Genomic DNA, 17,742 nt, shown 5'->3' with positions numbered 1-17,742 from the left:
CACACTGTTGCTGGTATTTTGGCCCATTCCTCCATGCAGATCTCCTCTAGAGCAGTGATGTTTTGGGGCTGTCGCTGGGCAACACGGACTTTCAACTCCCTCCAAAGATTTTCTATGGGGTTGAGATCTGGAGACTGGCTAGGCCACTCCAGGACCTTGAAATGCTTCTTACGAAGCCACTCCTTCGTTGCCCGGGTGGTGTGTTTGGGATCATTGAAAGACCCAGCCATGTTTCATCTTCAATGCCCTTGCTGATGGAAGGAGGTTTCACTCAAAATCTCACGATACATGGCCCCATTCATTCTTTCCTTTACACGGATCAGTCGTCCTGGTCCCTTTGCAGAAAAACAGCCCCAAAGCATGATGTTTCCACCCCCATGCTTCACAGTAGGTATGGTGTTCTTTGGATGCAACTCAGCATTCTTTGTCCTCCAAACACGACGAGTTGAGTTTTTAACAAAAAGTTATATTTTGGTTTCATCTGACCATATGACATTCTCCCAATCCTCTTCTGGATCATCCAAATGCACTCTAGCAAACTTCAGACGGGCCTGGACATGTACTGGCTTAAGCAGGGGGACACGTCTGGCACTGCAGGATTTGAGTCCCTGGCGGCGTAGTGTGTTACTGATGGTAGGCTTTGTTACTTTGGTCCCAGCTCTCTGCAGGTCATTCACTAGGTCCCCCCGTGTGGTTCTGGGATTTTTGCTCACCGTTCTTGTGATCATTTTGACCCCACGGGGTGAGATCTTGCGTGGAGCCCCAGATCGAGGGAGATTACAAGTGGTCTTGTATGTCTTCCATTTCCTAATAATTGCTCCCACAGTTGATTTCTTCAAACCAAGCTGCTTACCTATTGCAGATTCAGTCTTCCCAGCCTGGTGCAGGTCTACAATTTTGTTTCTGGTGTCCTTTGACAGCTCTTTGGTCTTGGCCATAGTGGACTTTGGAGTGTGACTGTTTGAGGTTGTGGACAGGTGTCTTTTATACTGATAACAAGTTCAAACAGGTGCCATTAATACAGATAACGAGTGGAGGACAGAGGAGCCTCTTAAAGAAGAAGTTACAGGTCTGTGAGAGCCAGAAATATTGCTTGTTTGTAGGTGACCAAATACTTATTTTCCACCATAATTTGCAAATAAATTCATAAAAAATCCTACAATGTGATTTTCTGGATTTTTTGTTCTCAATTTGTCTGTCATAGTTGACGTGTACATATGATGAAAATTACAGGCCTCTCTCATCTTTTTAAGTGGGAGAACTTGCACAATTGGTGGCTGACTAAATACATTTTTTCCCCCACTGTATATATATATATATATGACATCTGTGAAGGGGAGATATCACAGGGCGGTAAGGAAGGGAAAGGGAATCTGTGGAAAGGGAAGTAAGATGGGATCAGTGACATTGTGGTAGGTGCAGTCGACATGTAGCCTACATTGCGGTGGTGTTGAGCATAAAACCACTGTAATGTTTGGTAAATGAACGGTTAAAGAGTTTCCTCTCTGATCCTTTCAGCACACAAAAAGCACCTGTACCCTGTGGGAGAGAGGAAGACGTGGCAACTTTGGTTGTGGTGTGGATTGCAGAAGTGACACACGGTCTGTAAGAAGAGTTTAGTTTATTATTAAATTCGACCATTTAAAAAAAAAAAAAACAAGCACACATACAAAAAAAAGCCATAGACGCACATGAGTAATATCATGGAGGATAACACACATTAAATCCTGAGACGTATTTCCATTGTGGTCCTCTTGAGACAAGAGCCAACATGGTGGAACACAGTATGACAGAGAGATAATACAACATAAAAACAAAGAAGAAGAACATCTATCTCATCAGTGCAGTTACATCGTAAGGTACATTCAAATGGGCACAGAAGACATCAAACCGTTTTTTACTTTATTTTTTAAAGCTCCCCCAGAGAGGATGTAGTTTTTAATGGGCAGAGGCAACTCATTCCAGTGCTATGCAAACAAGGAGAAGAGACTACTGCAGTGTAAACACTTGAAAGGACAGTCCTCCTTAGCATTATAGTGTGACCTGCAAAGAAGAGGGAAACATTTGAAGGACGGACCAAACCCGCCTACCCTCCTTCCCTCTGCAAAACGAACACACATTGTCACAATAGGAATCAGTCATCTTGAAATACAGTGCTTGAAATCCAAAACAAAATGGGACAAGCACAAATCTTGGAGCAAAACAGAGGAGGAGGCCATTTCATGAACAGAGACTTGTAAAAGGAGGGCAATGGGACACATTGAACTGACCTCACTCTGCCCCCACTGCAGCAGCTAGCAACTGGGTTACATCGAGACACCTCAGCCCGAGTCACGGCTGGCCAAATACCATGTCCCAGACCTGGGTTCAAATAGCATTCGAAATCTTTAAATATACTTTAGCTGTGATTGAGCTTGCCTGCCGCAACAGAGCCAATGGAATCGTTTCAAAAGTGCAAACCATGCCACCTACCACACCAGGTTTGGCTTAAGCAAACACAGTAGATTTCAAATACTATTTGAACCCAGGACTGCACTGGGGAGAGCGCTCTAGGCATTAATGGAAGATGAGAGTGAAAATATATCTCTGGCCAAAACACATGCTGTATCAATGCTTCTCCTGCCAGAAATTATGACACAGAAAGGGGCAAATACCATAAACAGTGAGAGGTTTTTAAACATCTTCTTAAACAACATCAAGACAATCACAGTACAGCGTTCTCTTCCAGCATTGTCAGTTCATGTGTTAGAATCTTTGCAAATTGCAACTAGAACAACTGTTAGCTGGTATAGAGATGGAGGCAAGGCATATCAACATTCTTGACTTTGGTTTCTAAACACACCACAAGTGCTGTAGACCACATAAACAGAATATGTAGAACCTGACACGGCTCTAAAATCCTCATGACTTTGTACAGCGAGTTCCAATGTCCTTTTCTATGTCCTGTAATTCTAGGTGCAGTGCCCCAGTGCGAGGATCACACTAGTTTACTACATTCTCCAAGCCTGTCATTAACAGTCTTTTTATATCCACCACCTACACCAGGGACAATTTAGACTGGGCTCTGATGAGAACTAGCTAGTAGCTACTGTTCTTGTTTATATGTTAAATACTGCCAATGTACTAAATAAATAAAACTAAAATATACCCTAAAAACAGCCTGTACAAAAGCGTACGCTGCAGCCCACATACATCCACAACACAAGCACATAGATTAGAACCAGATGCTAAAATGGCTTCCAGAGTAATAACAAGGACATCCAGTTACATGGCCTGCCAACCTCTGATGTCAGCAGTCTGAGAAGCTGCGGGCAGTGTGAGCCAGACGGATCCAAGATGGTGGTGCCTTTATGTATTATTTGTACCCGCTAAGAGGATTCTGTACCTAGTATCTGCTGACAGTGGCGTTCTAATAATGGCTGTTCTGTGCTAAAGTGGACCAGGAAGTACAAGATGTTGAATGCTGGATGAGAAACAGAACCCACTGCCTTTGAGGGAGAACCTTGACCTCCCTTTGAACTCCATATTGCAGGCAAATTCTAACCCACAACGGAATTTTAGAGAAGAGGGAATTCCATTCTTCTAATGGAAACTTCTTGGAGAAAGTTTAACATAAGACAATCCAGTTGAAATTGGCAACACTTTACTTTATGTTGCCATTGTTGTGTCATATAGTGACTTAACTTACTTGATAAACAGAATGTAAGCAGCCAGCAGTACACTGCAACTGCAGTGCTGATACATCAAACAATGATTGAATTGTGACACCACTGCAACTAGCACAGTTGTAGTGGCCCCCAAAAGTTTATTTGTGGCGGGGGGGGTTAGTTTTGTCTGAAAACACTAAAACTATCAGGAATTCAGCTAAAAATGAGCTTCAAAATAAATCGTCCTGCGGCTGACTATTAGCCTACCCCTGACGTAGGCAGGCTATAGTAAATCAGTGTTGATATTCATTTAGCAGCAATTGTTGCCGCTACTCCCAAAGACAAAAACAAAACTGATATAAAGTATGACGAAAAGATAAATGGAGGTATTTATATTTTATAAGATCATCTTTGAGAGGTAACAATTACCTAAATAGAAACTAGTCAGGGAGAATCTAAAATTCCCAAAATGGCATGGGAAGTCCCTCATTGATTTTATTATGTTTGAGTCAGACAGCGTAACAACACAGCATAAGCCATGGCAAAATGTGTAGAATTGCACACAAAAAAAAAAAAAAAAAAAACTTTCAAACTGCACATTTTCCCTCAGACCCCAAGGCAAAATGTGTGGAAATGCAGGAAATTTACTTTTTAAAATTGAGGACGGTCACAGAAATGTTCGGTCAGAGACTGTGCCATTGGCTACGCCCACTGCCACCCCCCCCCTTACGCAAAAAAAAATCATAGGGGAAACACTGCAAATATATTATGAAAGAATATATGAGTTGAGGCTCACCTTCAGCAGCAGTGGGTTTGGAAGGTGGGTCTTTGATAAGCTTCTCCCCTTTCTCCACCCCACAGGCACCCGAGTCCAATTGCTGTAGCATTGTGGGGCAGAGCTCCTGTAGGCCACGCCCATCCAGACGAGACTGCTCGCTCATACTGTACACTGCCAGGGTGTCTCCAGGTAAGCACTGTGGAGGGAAACACGCAATCAGTCACTGACACACACACACACACACACACACACAGACCACAAAAAGAAACCACCTCCGACCTCAGACAGACCCTAATCATTTACTATCTGATAAGGGACATTATGTTTTCCCTTCATGGAAAACTAAAGTGAGATTAAGTTATCCATATAGATATGATGGAACTGGTCTATGGAAGGTTCCATTCCTTGAGCACACAAACTCTGGGAAAAAAAGGTAAACTCATTCCCTTAGCTCAGGGACACGGGACACGACCACGACCACGAACACACAGCTCTCTCTAACATGAAGAGAAGCCACAACTAGTGAGTCAACTACCTGGCATTAAGCCCGGTAAGAATATCAAGCATCCCATCTCAGTGTTTCAGCTGTGGTCATTTAGCTTCCGCTGGGGTCATTTAGCTTCCTCTGTGGTCATTTAGCTTCCTCTGTGGTCATTTAGCTTCCGCTGTGGTCATTTAGCTTCCGCTGTGGTCATTTAGCTTCCGCTGTGGTCATTTAGCTTCCGCTGTGGTCATTTAGCTTCCGCTGTGGTCATTTAGCTTCCGCTGTGGTCATTTAGCTGTATACAAGCCACTGATGCGAGCCTTTGGAACATCTACATTTTTTTTTTTAAATCAATAAAAAAAAAATCTATTTAAATATACACCATCACAATAAATCCATTACTTATTTTAGTCAGGTCTAAAGAAACACTATTGATATGATTAAAATGTATGCCAACTAGTTGAAAGACCACATTTGGAATCTGGCTAATGATTAGCCCAATAGGGTAATCATTTTAGTAATAGCCTATTTATTTATAGCCAATATGCTGCATCAGTTGGGCTGATAATGCTTATTGCTAATAGCATACCTGATAACATAGGTTGTATGCATGGTCCAATATGTTAAAAATAATTAACAAATAATAACTGTACCAATATGTTGTTATTTGGCTCATATCTGGAGGTAGAAATTATATTTTAGATGGTGTCAGCATAATTTTATTTTCATTCATGTTGGAGGGGGGTGCGCCATTCAACCCCCCCTCCACAAGCCATTTTCTTTCTCCAGAGGAAACACTGTCCCAGCTATTTGGGTGAAAGTGGAAGCAAGACGGACTGGATATAGGGATGTCACTTATTTTAATTTTACAAAAACAGATATAAATATGTATATACATACTTTGGACAGGTTGACTCTGGGCGGCGGCGGTGGAGCTGTCCCCTGTGCTGCGGTGGCGTTGTCCCCCTGGCCAGGTGCACTGAGTCGGGCCAGCAGAGAGCGGAGCTGGGGGACAGAGATGGTGGCGTTGTCCCCATATCGCTCCAGCAGGTCCTGCAGCACCTGGGCCGGAGAAGCCTGGTCTTCTCCTAGTGCTCTCCCCAGGGGACACAGCAGCAGGGCCAGGGCCAGGAAGACCGTCAGCTGGGCCACACAGACAGAGCAGCCATGGACGGGACTCTGGGTCATGATGATGATGATGATGATGATGATGATGATGACGACGACCCTTCCACTGGCTGGGTTACGGCTGGGGAACAGGAAGAGAGCAAAGTGGGTTAGTTAGCAGCTCTGGCTGAGGGGAGGAGAGGTCACTGAGGTGGGTTGGTAGGTAGGTCTAGCTGAGGAGAGGTCACTAAGGTGGGTTGCTTAGGTAGGTCTGGCTGAGGAGAGGGGAGGCGAGGTCACTGAGGTGGGTTGGTAGGTAGGTCTGGCTGAGGAGAGGGGAGGCGAGGTCACTGAGGTGGGTTGGTAGGTAGGTCTAGCTGAGGAGAGGTCACTAAGGTGGGTTGCTTAGGTAGGTCTGGCTGAGGAGAGGGAGGCGAGGTCACTGAGGTGGGTTGGTAGGTAGGTCTGGCTGAGGAGAGGGGAGGAGAGGTCACTGAGGTGGGTTGGTAGGTAGGTCTAGCTGAGGAGAGGTCACTAAGGTGGGTTGCTTAGGTAGGTCTGGCTGAGGAGAGGGGAGGCGAGGTCACTGAGGTGGGTTGGTAGGTAGGTCTGGCTGAGGAGAGGGGAGGCGAGGTCACTGAGGTGGGTTGGTAGGTAGGTCTAGCTGAGGAGAGGTCACTAAGGTGGGTTGCTTAGGTAGGTCTGGCTGAGGAGAGGAGAGAGCCAAGGTGGGTTAGTTAGTAGGCCAACACAGTGGGTTCTGGCTGGGGAGAGGAGAGGTCATAGAGTGGGGTAAGTAGGCAAAGAGTGAGTGGTTCCCAAACATTTTTGTGCAGCCAGCAGGCCACACACACACACCAAGTTTCATTGTCTTACACCTGGTAGAATGAACAGAGGAGTGGGCAGGGAAAATCGATCCCCAGCACCTCAGCCCAAACTGATCTCGCATAACGGTAGCCCTTACACGAGAGGAAGTTGGGGAACCTACAATGATGCACATTTATGCATGGGGGGCCTTGGGGCCTTGTCTAAAAGGAAAAAGTCAGTCTAACCCACACAAAGGACAAATTCAGTCAACACTCCAGAATCTAACCCACACACAGTGGACCAATTCAGTCAACACTCCAGAATCTAACCCACACACAGAGGACCAATTCAGTCAACACTCCAGAGTCTAACCCACACACAGTGGACCAATTCAGTCAACACTCCAGACATCAATAATCCATATCACATCATGGCAGTTGACTAACTGAGGTAAGGGATGGGAGGCGAAATAAATGCAGAGTAAACTGTTCAGAACAACATTTCCATTCATTGCCTTGCAGTATGAAGGACTTACCTCTTCCAACCTCTGCGTGGTGTGGCTTTTACGTAGAGCCCTTGGTGCAGAGTGGAGCTCTTAGGTCTTCAGTCAGGCTTGGGCGCTACAGAGAAGAGATCCTGTGATGAGAATATAAACAAAACCCCCTAGAACAGCGTAGCAGCCAGTCACCACGGAAACACAACTTGTATCCCCCACTTGCCTCACACTAGAGTGTAGCAGCCAGTGAGAAATCAAACAAGATGCCACAAACCCACAACCGTCATTGTAAGAACTGTAGTGACATTGTTTGTGGATTCCGGTTTAGTTTGATATGCTTTATAAAGTTCTGTGCCATTATTTTATATTATATGATTTTATAGTAAGAAGAAGTATAATTGAACTCAGCTGAATAAAATAGAAAGGATATTTTTCCCATTCTGGAGCGAGTGCGCATATGAAGTGGCTACTGTTTGTTGTAAAAGCGATCATTTGAAACAGATCCTATAAACTAGATTTAGAGTTATTTGGCAACTTTAGTTGTGAATGATACAAACCTTATAATCAAAACATATATGGGCTGCATGATGAGACTACAGGCTATTGAGTTGAGAAAGTCGCAAAAAAAAAGCTGGCTCTCGGTTCCTTGCCTCAGGCTGCACAGCTGTTCTCTCATCAAATGATCACATTTTAAACCCATCAGACTATTCTCAATGTAATCTTGACTTTATTAATATGTTAAATTAGTTTAGATTTAGAACGGTCCATTATCAAATGGACAGGATCAGGGGGAAAAAAAATACATGTAATCCGTATGTACTACAATAGCGAATGGAGGCTTTCCAGCCAGTTCATTTTGTAGACTACTTCGATTTTATAGCGGAGCCTGTGCTTAATATGAGCAGCTGAGAAAGAAATATAAGAGCACTTATTTCACTCCAAACATCAACCACTGTTTCAGGGTGATATTCCACCCAAACTCCGTATGCCATGGGCTCCCCAACCCTGTCCCTGCAGCTACCCAGTACTTCATTTGGGAAACCAAGTGAAATCTGTTCTGGACCATCGATAGTAACGTTTTCACAACTAAACATATTTCACTAAACTGTTGACAGCCCATCTGCACACTCGAGAAAGGAATAAAGGAGAGAGAGGAGGAGATGGGAACGCACGGTGATGAGATATTCTGTATAGCTAAAAAGGTAAAGTGTCACTCAATTAATTATGAAAATATATATTTTTTAATCCTATTACTTGGTTTTTCCAAATCAAATACAAATTCACTATAATTGCTGACTAACTGTAAGCCGCCCTGCACAATCAATGAACCAACAGCATCGCCTAGGCCTATACGTTCTCTCCCAGACTCCTGGATAGAAATGTTGGAGCGTAGCTAACCACTCCATCCAGTATGCATAATAATACAGTCCACACTAAGGTGATAACTCAAATGTGTTTAATTTTGGAGTATAGGCTAGACCAATTATGTACCAAAGACATCTTAAATCAGTTTTGTTTTATGTTTTTCTGCCAGTGCGTAATATGTGGTAGGCTATGTATTGTAAAACAGCAAAATCATCATTTTAATTCAGGTTTTTCCAGGCTTGGGCCCATAAGCCTATGCACATCCCACGGACGGTATGAAAAAAAAAAAAATGTTGTGTATGCACTCACTAACTGTAAGTTGATCTGGATAAGAGCGTCTGCTAAATGACAACAAAAAATATATATATATATATATATATGCATAAGCTCTAGATGCGTATGGTTGTTTTGAAAAAGTGCTGTCCATTTCATTGTGTTAAGCTTTGAAACAACATCCACAATGACCATGTTTTCCACTCAGTTTCAACCTGCTGTTGAACTTCTTTCTTCAAATTGATCATCACAGTGAGGTGAGTTTTAAAAGCAGATACTGTGTTTGATGTGATTTTAGATGGCATTTGCATTGATGTCAGAGTGGTTAGAGGGACAATAGAGCCCTGAGTACCAAGTCATTAGGACCTGATGGTTAGAGGGACAATAGAGCCCTGAGTACCAGGCCATTAGGACCTGATGGTTAGAGGGACAATAGAGCCCTGAGTACCAGGTCATTAGGACCTGATGGTTGTTAGCAAGTTGGGTGCTACCAAAGCATGCCCAGAGTGCATAACAGGAGATTACCGTGACTCATTATGTCACGTGGAAGTTTACTGCTATCATGACTAATGGCCTGCCAGTGTGGCGGTAATACGGTCACCGCAACAGTCCTAGTTGCACTCCCTTTTGCCCTCAGAACAGCCTCAATTCGTCGGGGCATGGACTCTACAAGGTGTCAAAAGCGTTCCACAGGGATGCTGGCCCATGTTGACCCCAATGCTTCCCACAGTTGTGTTAAGTTTGCTGGATGTCCTTTGGGTGGTGGACCATTCTTGATACACACGGGAAACTGTTGAGGGTGAAACACGCAGCTGTTTGAAAAGATTGCCTGAAATTTCAGCCCGTTTTGGTGGGATGGAGTTTCGGCCTGCCTGGTGACAGCACCAGGCGGTAAATTAGTTAATAGACCAATAAGGAAAAAAATGATCTGCCAATAAAAGCTCGTTTTCAGTTTTCCCCTCCCCAACTCAGACCACTGCCAGACAGTCCTAGCAAAATTCTTGCTTGGGAAATTGCTCTCTGCTAAGAAGCTATTTTTGTTTATTTTTTTAACCATTTTAATTGAAAAACACAGTAAGGTACTTGATCGTTACCCAGAAATGATTTGATATTGAGATAAAAACAGATGCACTGGACCTTTAAATACTGTGGTCCAAAAATTAAAGGAATGGATAGAAAATCCCCATAATCCCGTGCAGGGCTGACTCAGTTCTCAGAGTGATAGTCGTGAGAAGGTTCACAATGCCCAGGCATCTGTCTTAGAGTCCAGAGGCTATTTCTAGACCACATATAGATAAGGTGGTGGGATCAGTCAGTCTGCTCTGCTCTGCTCTGACTGCACGTCTGCCAGGACCCTGGTTTCTGACCCGCGTGTTGGCTGTGCTGCTGCATAGAGAAACGACGGTTTGGGACTATGATGTAAAAGACTACACATATTTAGGTTATTACATACAGTACTTGACATGGATGGAGACAGAATAGACTGGAAACCACTAGGCTACGTGGATGGAATACCAAAACACTAGTCACATCCACCTACCGGGGGGTGCAATGGCGCAGTCTCCGGCCGAACATTTTAGAGGCTCTCCTCTTGGCCGCACACACAACATGTTGCTATTTTAAAATGTAATATCCGGCAATTTCTAGACATTTTGCCAATGGTGTGAAGAGAACATTTTACAGTTTTAAAGCTGGTTTCCTACAACTCTACACATTTTGCCATGGCTTTATGCTATCTCCCTGACTCTAGTCTTTCATCTTGTGGTTGTTAGTTCTCAAAGAAGATATTATAAAAAAATATGCAGCTCTGTTTTCGACATACTTTATATCTGGTTTTAGTCGTTTAAGTTTAAACTGAAAACGTTTTATTATCCAGAAATAATGGATAATGGTAAAGAGCTAAGAAGCTATTTGTTTCTTTTTTGACCATTTTAATTTAAAAACAATCACAGTAAGGTACTTGTAACCCAGCAATGATTTGATATTGAGATAAAAACCGCTGCATTGCACCTTTAACTAGCGTGCGACAGCACAAACAGCTCTGGGACCAGGCTTAACGACCTTTATCTGCAGAGTCAGCAGGAAACTCCTGATAGAACGCCAAGAATCAGGGAAAGCGTAAGACAATCAGCAGGAAACTCAGTGCAGTAATACTTTAATAACCTCAAAAAAGGGACTGGTGTTCTCTTTTATCACCGTCTGTCTGTAACACAACACTGCCCCAAGCCTGCTAGAGGTTATTCAATGGAATGCAGGCTATCACAACACACCGACAGGAAAAGCCAATGGAAGAAAGTGAGATGGGGTTACAGTTAAGACACTACAGTAACTTAAAAACGAGCTTGGCGTTTATGCACGCAATGTGCACAAGGATGACTTTCTCTAACCAGCAACAAGTTGTGCCATAAAGCCATATATGCTACACATCATTGCATAAACCATATCTTTATGAGAGAAAGTCAATCATTGTGACGGCGCTACTCTTTTGACTAGACATTTCGCATCTTCTCGCAAGTGTGAAGTCAGCCTGGCACAGACAACCCACATTCAGCTAGTGTAAGAAGTTGGCGCCTGGCCTCCATAATAAAGTTAATCAAAGCAATTTGATGCCTGTAAAAAAAAAAGAACAGTGATGGTGGAACACTTAAAGTCCGTTCAAGGTGTGTGTATAAAGTTACAGCAGAAATGATACACTACCAGCAGCCCACTTAACCAGAGTTCTCAGCCTACTTAACCAGAGTTCTCAGCCTACTTAACCAGAGTTCTCAGCCTACTTAACCAGAGTTCTCAGCCCACTTAACCAGAGTTCTCAGCCTACTTTAGAAACCTTTGTAATATTCTGTCTCCGACAAAATCACAGTGCCCCCGAACTCCACATAGACTAACAAGCACCAAACTCAGTACAGGTGGAAAATCAAAAGTAACTTGCCAGCTTCAGAAGATCTTTTCTCGTGAGAAGAAACGTTGATAAAAGCTGAAGCTTTCACCTCAGAAACAGGTTGCACTTTGAGTCTTCTTCAAGAAGCTTTGACTGACAAGACTATCTTATAGTGTAGGGGGAGATGGGGGGGGGTGTAAACCATATAGAGGGGAGATGGGGGAGAAAGCCCACAACCCTAACATTATGTGGGAACGTAATTATAGAGTTCAGTAAAAATCTCAGGACAGGTGATGTTATTAACCACTGACAGAGCATTTACTAGATCAGGGAGACTCAGAAAACACACACACAGTCACCAGTCAAACAGACCTCAGAACGAGCGCACAGGAGTGGCAGAACACAAAGTCATCATGAGAAATGCCATTACAATGTATAGAGCATTCTATGTATTCATTATATGGGCTGGAATACTAATCCATCCATGAATAGAATTCCTCACAGAAGTAAAAAAATAAGTTATGCAAGCTTCTACAACAGCTTCTGGCAAGATCATTTACAAAGACAGTGTGCTTCTTTGCTCCTCCTTTGATACACTGCAATGTTAACTTTAGGCATAGGAATTAGTTACATTGAAACAATAGCTATTGAAGACAGCAAAGTGGTTTGATGAATGACAGAGATAGCTGCAATCAACCCTCTTTAGTTCTAGATAAGACGTCTACAGCACTCTCTCTCTCTCTCCCCCTCCTCCTTGATCAAACACTTTTACTAATCAGCGCAGCGGTCATATCAAAGTAATATACAGAGTAACAAGCATTATCTTACACGCACACCCCCCACATTTAGCTACTGTTAACCTGGCTAGACTAACCCAGATTAAAATCAAATCAAATTTTATTGGCCACATGCGCCGAATACAACAGGTGCAGACATTACAGTGAAATGCTTACTTACAACCCTTAACCAACAGTGCATTTCTTTTTAACAAAAAAAGAAAAAATAAAACAACAAAAAAAGTGTTGAGAAAAAAAAGAGCAGAAGTAAAATAAAATAACAGTAGGGAGGCTATATATACAGGGGGGTACCGGTGCAGAGTCAATGTGCGGGGGCACCGGCTAGTTGAGGTAGTTGAAGTAATATGTACATGTGGGTAGAGTTAAAGTGACTATGCATAAATCATTAACAGAGTAGCAGCAGCGTAAAAGGATGGGGTGGGGGGGGCAGTGCAAATAGTCTGGGTAGCCATGATTAGCTGTTCAGGAGTCTTATGGCTTGGGGGTAGAAGCTGTTGAGAAGTCTTTTGGACCTAGACTTGGCACTCCGGTACCGCTTGCCGTGCGGTAGCAGAGAGAACAGTCTATGACTAGGGTGGCTGGAGTCTTTGACAATTTTGATGGCCTTCCTCTGACACCGCCTGGTATAGAGGTCCTGGATGGCAGGAAGCTTGGCCCCAGTGATGTACTGGGCCGTACGCACTACCCTCTGTAGTGCCTTGCGGTCGGAGGCCAAGCAGTTGCCATACCAGGCGGTGATGCAACCAGTCAGGATGCTCTCGATGGTGCAGCTGTATAATTTTTTGAGGATCTGAGGACCCATGCCAAATCTTTTTAGTCTCCTGAGGGGGAATAGGCTTTGTCGTGCCCTCTTCACGACTGTCTTGGTGTGTTTGGACCATGATAGTTCGTTGGTGATGTGGACACCAAGGAACTTGAAGCTCTCAACCTGTTCCACTACAACACTACCATAATGGCCTGATTGGTGGAGTGCTGCAGAGATGGTTGTCCTTCTGGAAGGTTCTCCCATCTACACAGAGGAACTCTAGACCTCTGTCAGAGTGACCATCGGGTTCTTGGTCACCAACCTGACCAAGGCTCTTCTCCCCCGATTGCTCAGTTTGGCTGGGGGGCCCGCTCTAGGAAGAGTCTTGATGGTTCCAAACTTCTTCCATTTAAGAACGATGGAGGCCACTGTGTTCTTGGGGACCTTTAATGCGCAGAAATGTTTTGGTACCCTTCCCCAGATCTGTGCTTTGACACAATCCTGTCTCTGAGCTCTACGGACAATTCCTTCGACCTCATGGCTTGGTTTTTGCTCTGACATGCACTGTCAACTGTTGGACCTTATATAGACAGATGTGTGCCTTTCCAAATCATGTCCAATCAATTGTATTTACCACAGGTGGACTCCAATCAAGTTGTAGAAACAGTTCAAGGATGATCGATGGAAACAGGATGCACCAGAGCTCAATTTCGAGTCTCATAGCAAAGGGTCTGAATACTTATGTAAATAAGGTATTTCTGTTGATATATTTTTAATAAATTAAGTCTAAAAACCTGTTTTTGCTGTCATTATGGGGTATTGTGTGTAGATTGATGAGGGAAAACATGTATTTAATCAACTTTAGAATAAGGCTGTAATGTAACAAAATGTGGAAAAATTCAAGGGGTCTGAGACAAAGTGGAGTCACAATTCAACGGCTCAGACACGAGACGTACGTGGCAGGGTCTACAGACAATCACGGACTACAAAAATAAAACCAGCCACGTTGCCGACACCGATATCTCGCTTCCAGACAAGCTAAACACCTTCTTCGCCCACTTTGAGGATAACACAGTGCCACTGACGAGGCCCACTACCAAGGACTGTGGCCTCTCCTCCTCCGTGGCCGACATGAATATGACATTTAAGCATGTTAACCCCCGCAAGGCTGCAGGCCCAGACGGCATCCCTAGCCGCGTCCTCAGAGCATGCGCAGACCAGCTGTCTGCTGTGTTTACAGACATATTCAATCTCTCCCTTTCCCAGTCTGCTGTTCCCACATGCTTCAAGATGGCCACTATTGTTCCTGTACCCAAGAAAGCAAAGGTAACTGAACTAAATGACTATCGCCCCGTAGCACTCACCTCTGTCATCATGAAGTGCTTTGAGAGACTAGTCAAGGATCATATCACCTCTACCTTACCTGTCACCCTAGACCCACTTCAATTTGCTTACCGCCCCAATAGATCCACAGACGATGCAATTGCCATCACACTGCCCTATCCCATCTGGACAAGAGGAATACCTACGTAAGAATGCTGTTAATTGACTATAGCTCAGCATTCAACAGCATAGTACCCTCCAAGCTCATCATTAAGCTCGAGGCCCTGGGTCTGAACCCCGCCCTGTGCAACTGGGTCCTGGACTTCCTGACGGGCCGCCCCCAGTTGAAGGTAGGAAACAACACATCCACTTTGCTGATCCTCAACACTGGGGCCCCACAAGGGTGCGTGCTCAGCCCACTCCTGTACTCCCTGTTCACCCATGACTGCGTGGCCAAGCACGCCTCCAACTCAATCATCAAGTTTGCAGACGACACAACAGTAGTAGGCTTGATTACCAACAATGACGAGACCGCCTACAGGGAGGAGGTGAGGGCTCTGGGAGTGTGGTGCCAGGAAAATAACCTCTCACTCAACTTCAACAAAACAAAGGATATGATCGTGGACTTAAGGAAACAGCAGAGGGTGCACCCCCCTATCCACATCGACGGGACCGCAGTGGAGAAGGTAAAAAGCTTCAAGTACCTTGGCACCCACATCACTGACAAACAGAAATGGTCCACCCACGCAGACAGTGTGGTGAAGAAGGTGCAACAGTGCCTCTTCAACCTCAGAAGGCTGAAGAAATTTGGCTTTGCACCTAAAACCCTCACAAACTTTTACAGATGCACAATTGAGAGCATCCTGTCGGGCTGTATCACCGCCTGGTACGGCAACTGCACCGCCCACAATCGCAGGGCTCTCCAGAGGGTGGTGCGGTTTGCCGAACGCATTACCAGGGGCAAACTACCCGCCCTCCAAGACACCTACAGCACCCAATGTCACAGGAAGGCCAAAAAGATCATCAAGGACATCAACCACCCGAGCCACTGCCTGTTCACCCCGCTATCATCCAGAAGGCGAGGTCAGTACAGGTGCATCAAAGCTGGGACCGAGAGACTGAAAAACAGCTTCTATCTCAAGGCCATAAGACTGTTAAATAGCCATCACTAGCACATTAGAGGTTGCTGCTGCCTAATGAAATCCCTGGCCACTTTAAGAAATTGAACACTTGTCACTTTAATAATGTTTACATATCTTGCACTACTCATCTCATATGTATATACTGTATTATTTATATAATATTCTACTGGATCTTAGTTCATGCCTCTTTGTCATTGCTTGTCCATATATGTATATATTCTTAAATTCCATTCCTTACTAGATTTGTGTGTATTGGGTATATGTTGTGAAATTGTTAGATATTACTTGTTAGGTATTACTGCACTGTCGTTGCTAGAAGCACAAGCATTTCGCTACACCCTCAATAACATCTGCTAAACACGTGTATGTGACAAATAAAATTTGATACATTTCAACATTCTGACTTGTAATTGGGATGTTCGGGAAAGCTGAGCCTACATGTTAGAGACGAGAGTGTAAGTATTTCACTCTTGGATTCTAAAAAGAGGCAAAGGCGTACCTTTGCCAATTTGACAACAAGAGCAGGTCCTTGTTTTGTTGACCAATAAAAAGCATGTGCCATTAAAATGCAATTGTGTGTGGGCCCAATACAAAAAAATGTTTTTGGGGGGGAATATTGTGAAACACATTCCACCATTACTGTAAATATAAAGACATTTTCTGAAATTACAATCCAAAAATATTACTTTTACAGTAGCTCCTTTAACACCGGGCAAAACAGTGTACAGTAAGTGTACATTTTGCATTTGTACAATTATTTTGATGTGATATGAAAGTAGATGGCTTTATATTTCTTGATCTACGTTTCTTGAACCGTACCGCAATTGAGAATTGATTCACGTTTAAATTGAGTATTTGGCCGTTTTGGCCGCCAGAGCCAATTCGCATCTTAACAGAACATGTAAGGTCCGTCATAAGGAGTAACGTTAGGCTCCTTTAGTCTATTATTGAACTAGCAGCTAACGTTAGATAGCTAGCTCTGTTAGTTAGCCCATTCACAATGAGTCGCACAATTAGCAAAGCCTATTCATACAAGAGACATGTTAACATTGATAATAGTCAGCTAAATTGTATATTCGTCAACTAGCTAGCAAGCTACCACGACAGACCAAGAAGCCAAGATGATGCATCATTAGATGACGTGATGCATGCTCACCTACCCGCTGGTGAAGATCAGCTAGCTAGCTAACTAACTCCCGCACGTGTGTGACGTCTTCCTGCCTTTGCATATATTGCAATCACTCGTCCATAAAGAGGGCCCTTTTTCAATGCATCAAAGTTGCAACAAGGCTACAAATCTCCCTCTCTCATGCCAAGACAACGCTGGACCAGATTTGGTATTATATCTTGGCCCATTCGCTTTCTGCGTTCACGTGTGAGGCGGTGACAAGCCGTCTATCAGTGACGTCGAAAGTTAAAAGACCGCCCCCTTCGGCGCATGACATTTTGGCCCCGTTTCAATCCGTCCCAATCCGTTTATGTTTGAGCCCTCGTTCTTCCCCTCTAAAATGGTCAACAATTAAATTGTGGTTAAACTATGATTTTCAGGTAATATTCTGATTAGAGCATAATAGACAGAGGATTTTTTTAGCAGGCTTTGCATTTATATAGCTACTGAATAGTTTTCTAGACTTACATGTTGATGATGACGTTCCATTCATGAATGAACCAGTCTTTTCTTAGGATTTAGCGCCCTCACGTGGATATAACAGATATGCCACATATACTTGTGACAGGATAGGACCCAATTTGGTCAGTGGTTCGCAGGGGACCCTAATTAATGGGGAATAATTAGGGTCCCCTGACTTGGGCCAGGGTTTTGCTTCTTTACTGCAGTTTAACTGACGCCCGGCCCAGAAAGACCATTTCCATATAGAGAAATCAGATTAGAAAAATCCTA

General features: G+C 43.9%; 1 protein-coding gene across 3 annotated transcripts in view; it reads right to left on the bottom strand.

The window, feature by feature from the left end:
- LOC121530722 (metal cation symporter ZIP14-like) overlaps nt 1-17,220 on the bottom strand; it is a 29,325-nt gene extending 12,105 nt beyond the window's left edge. For 2 of the 3 annotated variants that reach the window (XM_041835916.2, XM_041835914.2), the window contains exons 1-4: nt 17,003-17,220; nt 7,359-7,443; nt 5,810-6,158; nt 4,444-4,621 (exon numbers count right to left, since the gene is read on the bottom strand). In XM_041835916.2, coding sequence (XP_041691850.1) covers nt 4,444-4,621; nt 5,810-6,097 — 466 coding nt within the window. In that variant the 5' untranslated portion in view covers nt 6,098-6,158; nt 7,359-7,443; nt 17,003-17,220. Of the gene's footprint in view, nt 1-4,443; nt 4,622-5,809; nt 6,159-7,358; nt 7,444-16,998 lie in introns of all 3 variants that reach the window. The other variant, XM_041835915.2, reaches the window with a different exon arrangement.
- Between the last annotated feature and the right edge of the window lie 522 nt (nt 17,221-17,742).

This window comes from Coregonus clupeaformis, chromosome 18 (genome assembly GCF_020615455.1).
Source record: "Coregonus clupeaformis isolate EN_2021a chromosome 18, ASM2061545v1, whole genome shotgun sequence".
NCBI lineage: Eukaryota > Metazoa > Chordata > Actinopteri > Salmoniformes > Salmonidae > Coregonus > Coregonus clupeaformis.
Note: the sequence above shows the minus strand (reverse complement) of the source record. Positions and strands in the feature narration are given on the sequence as shown.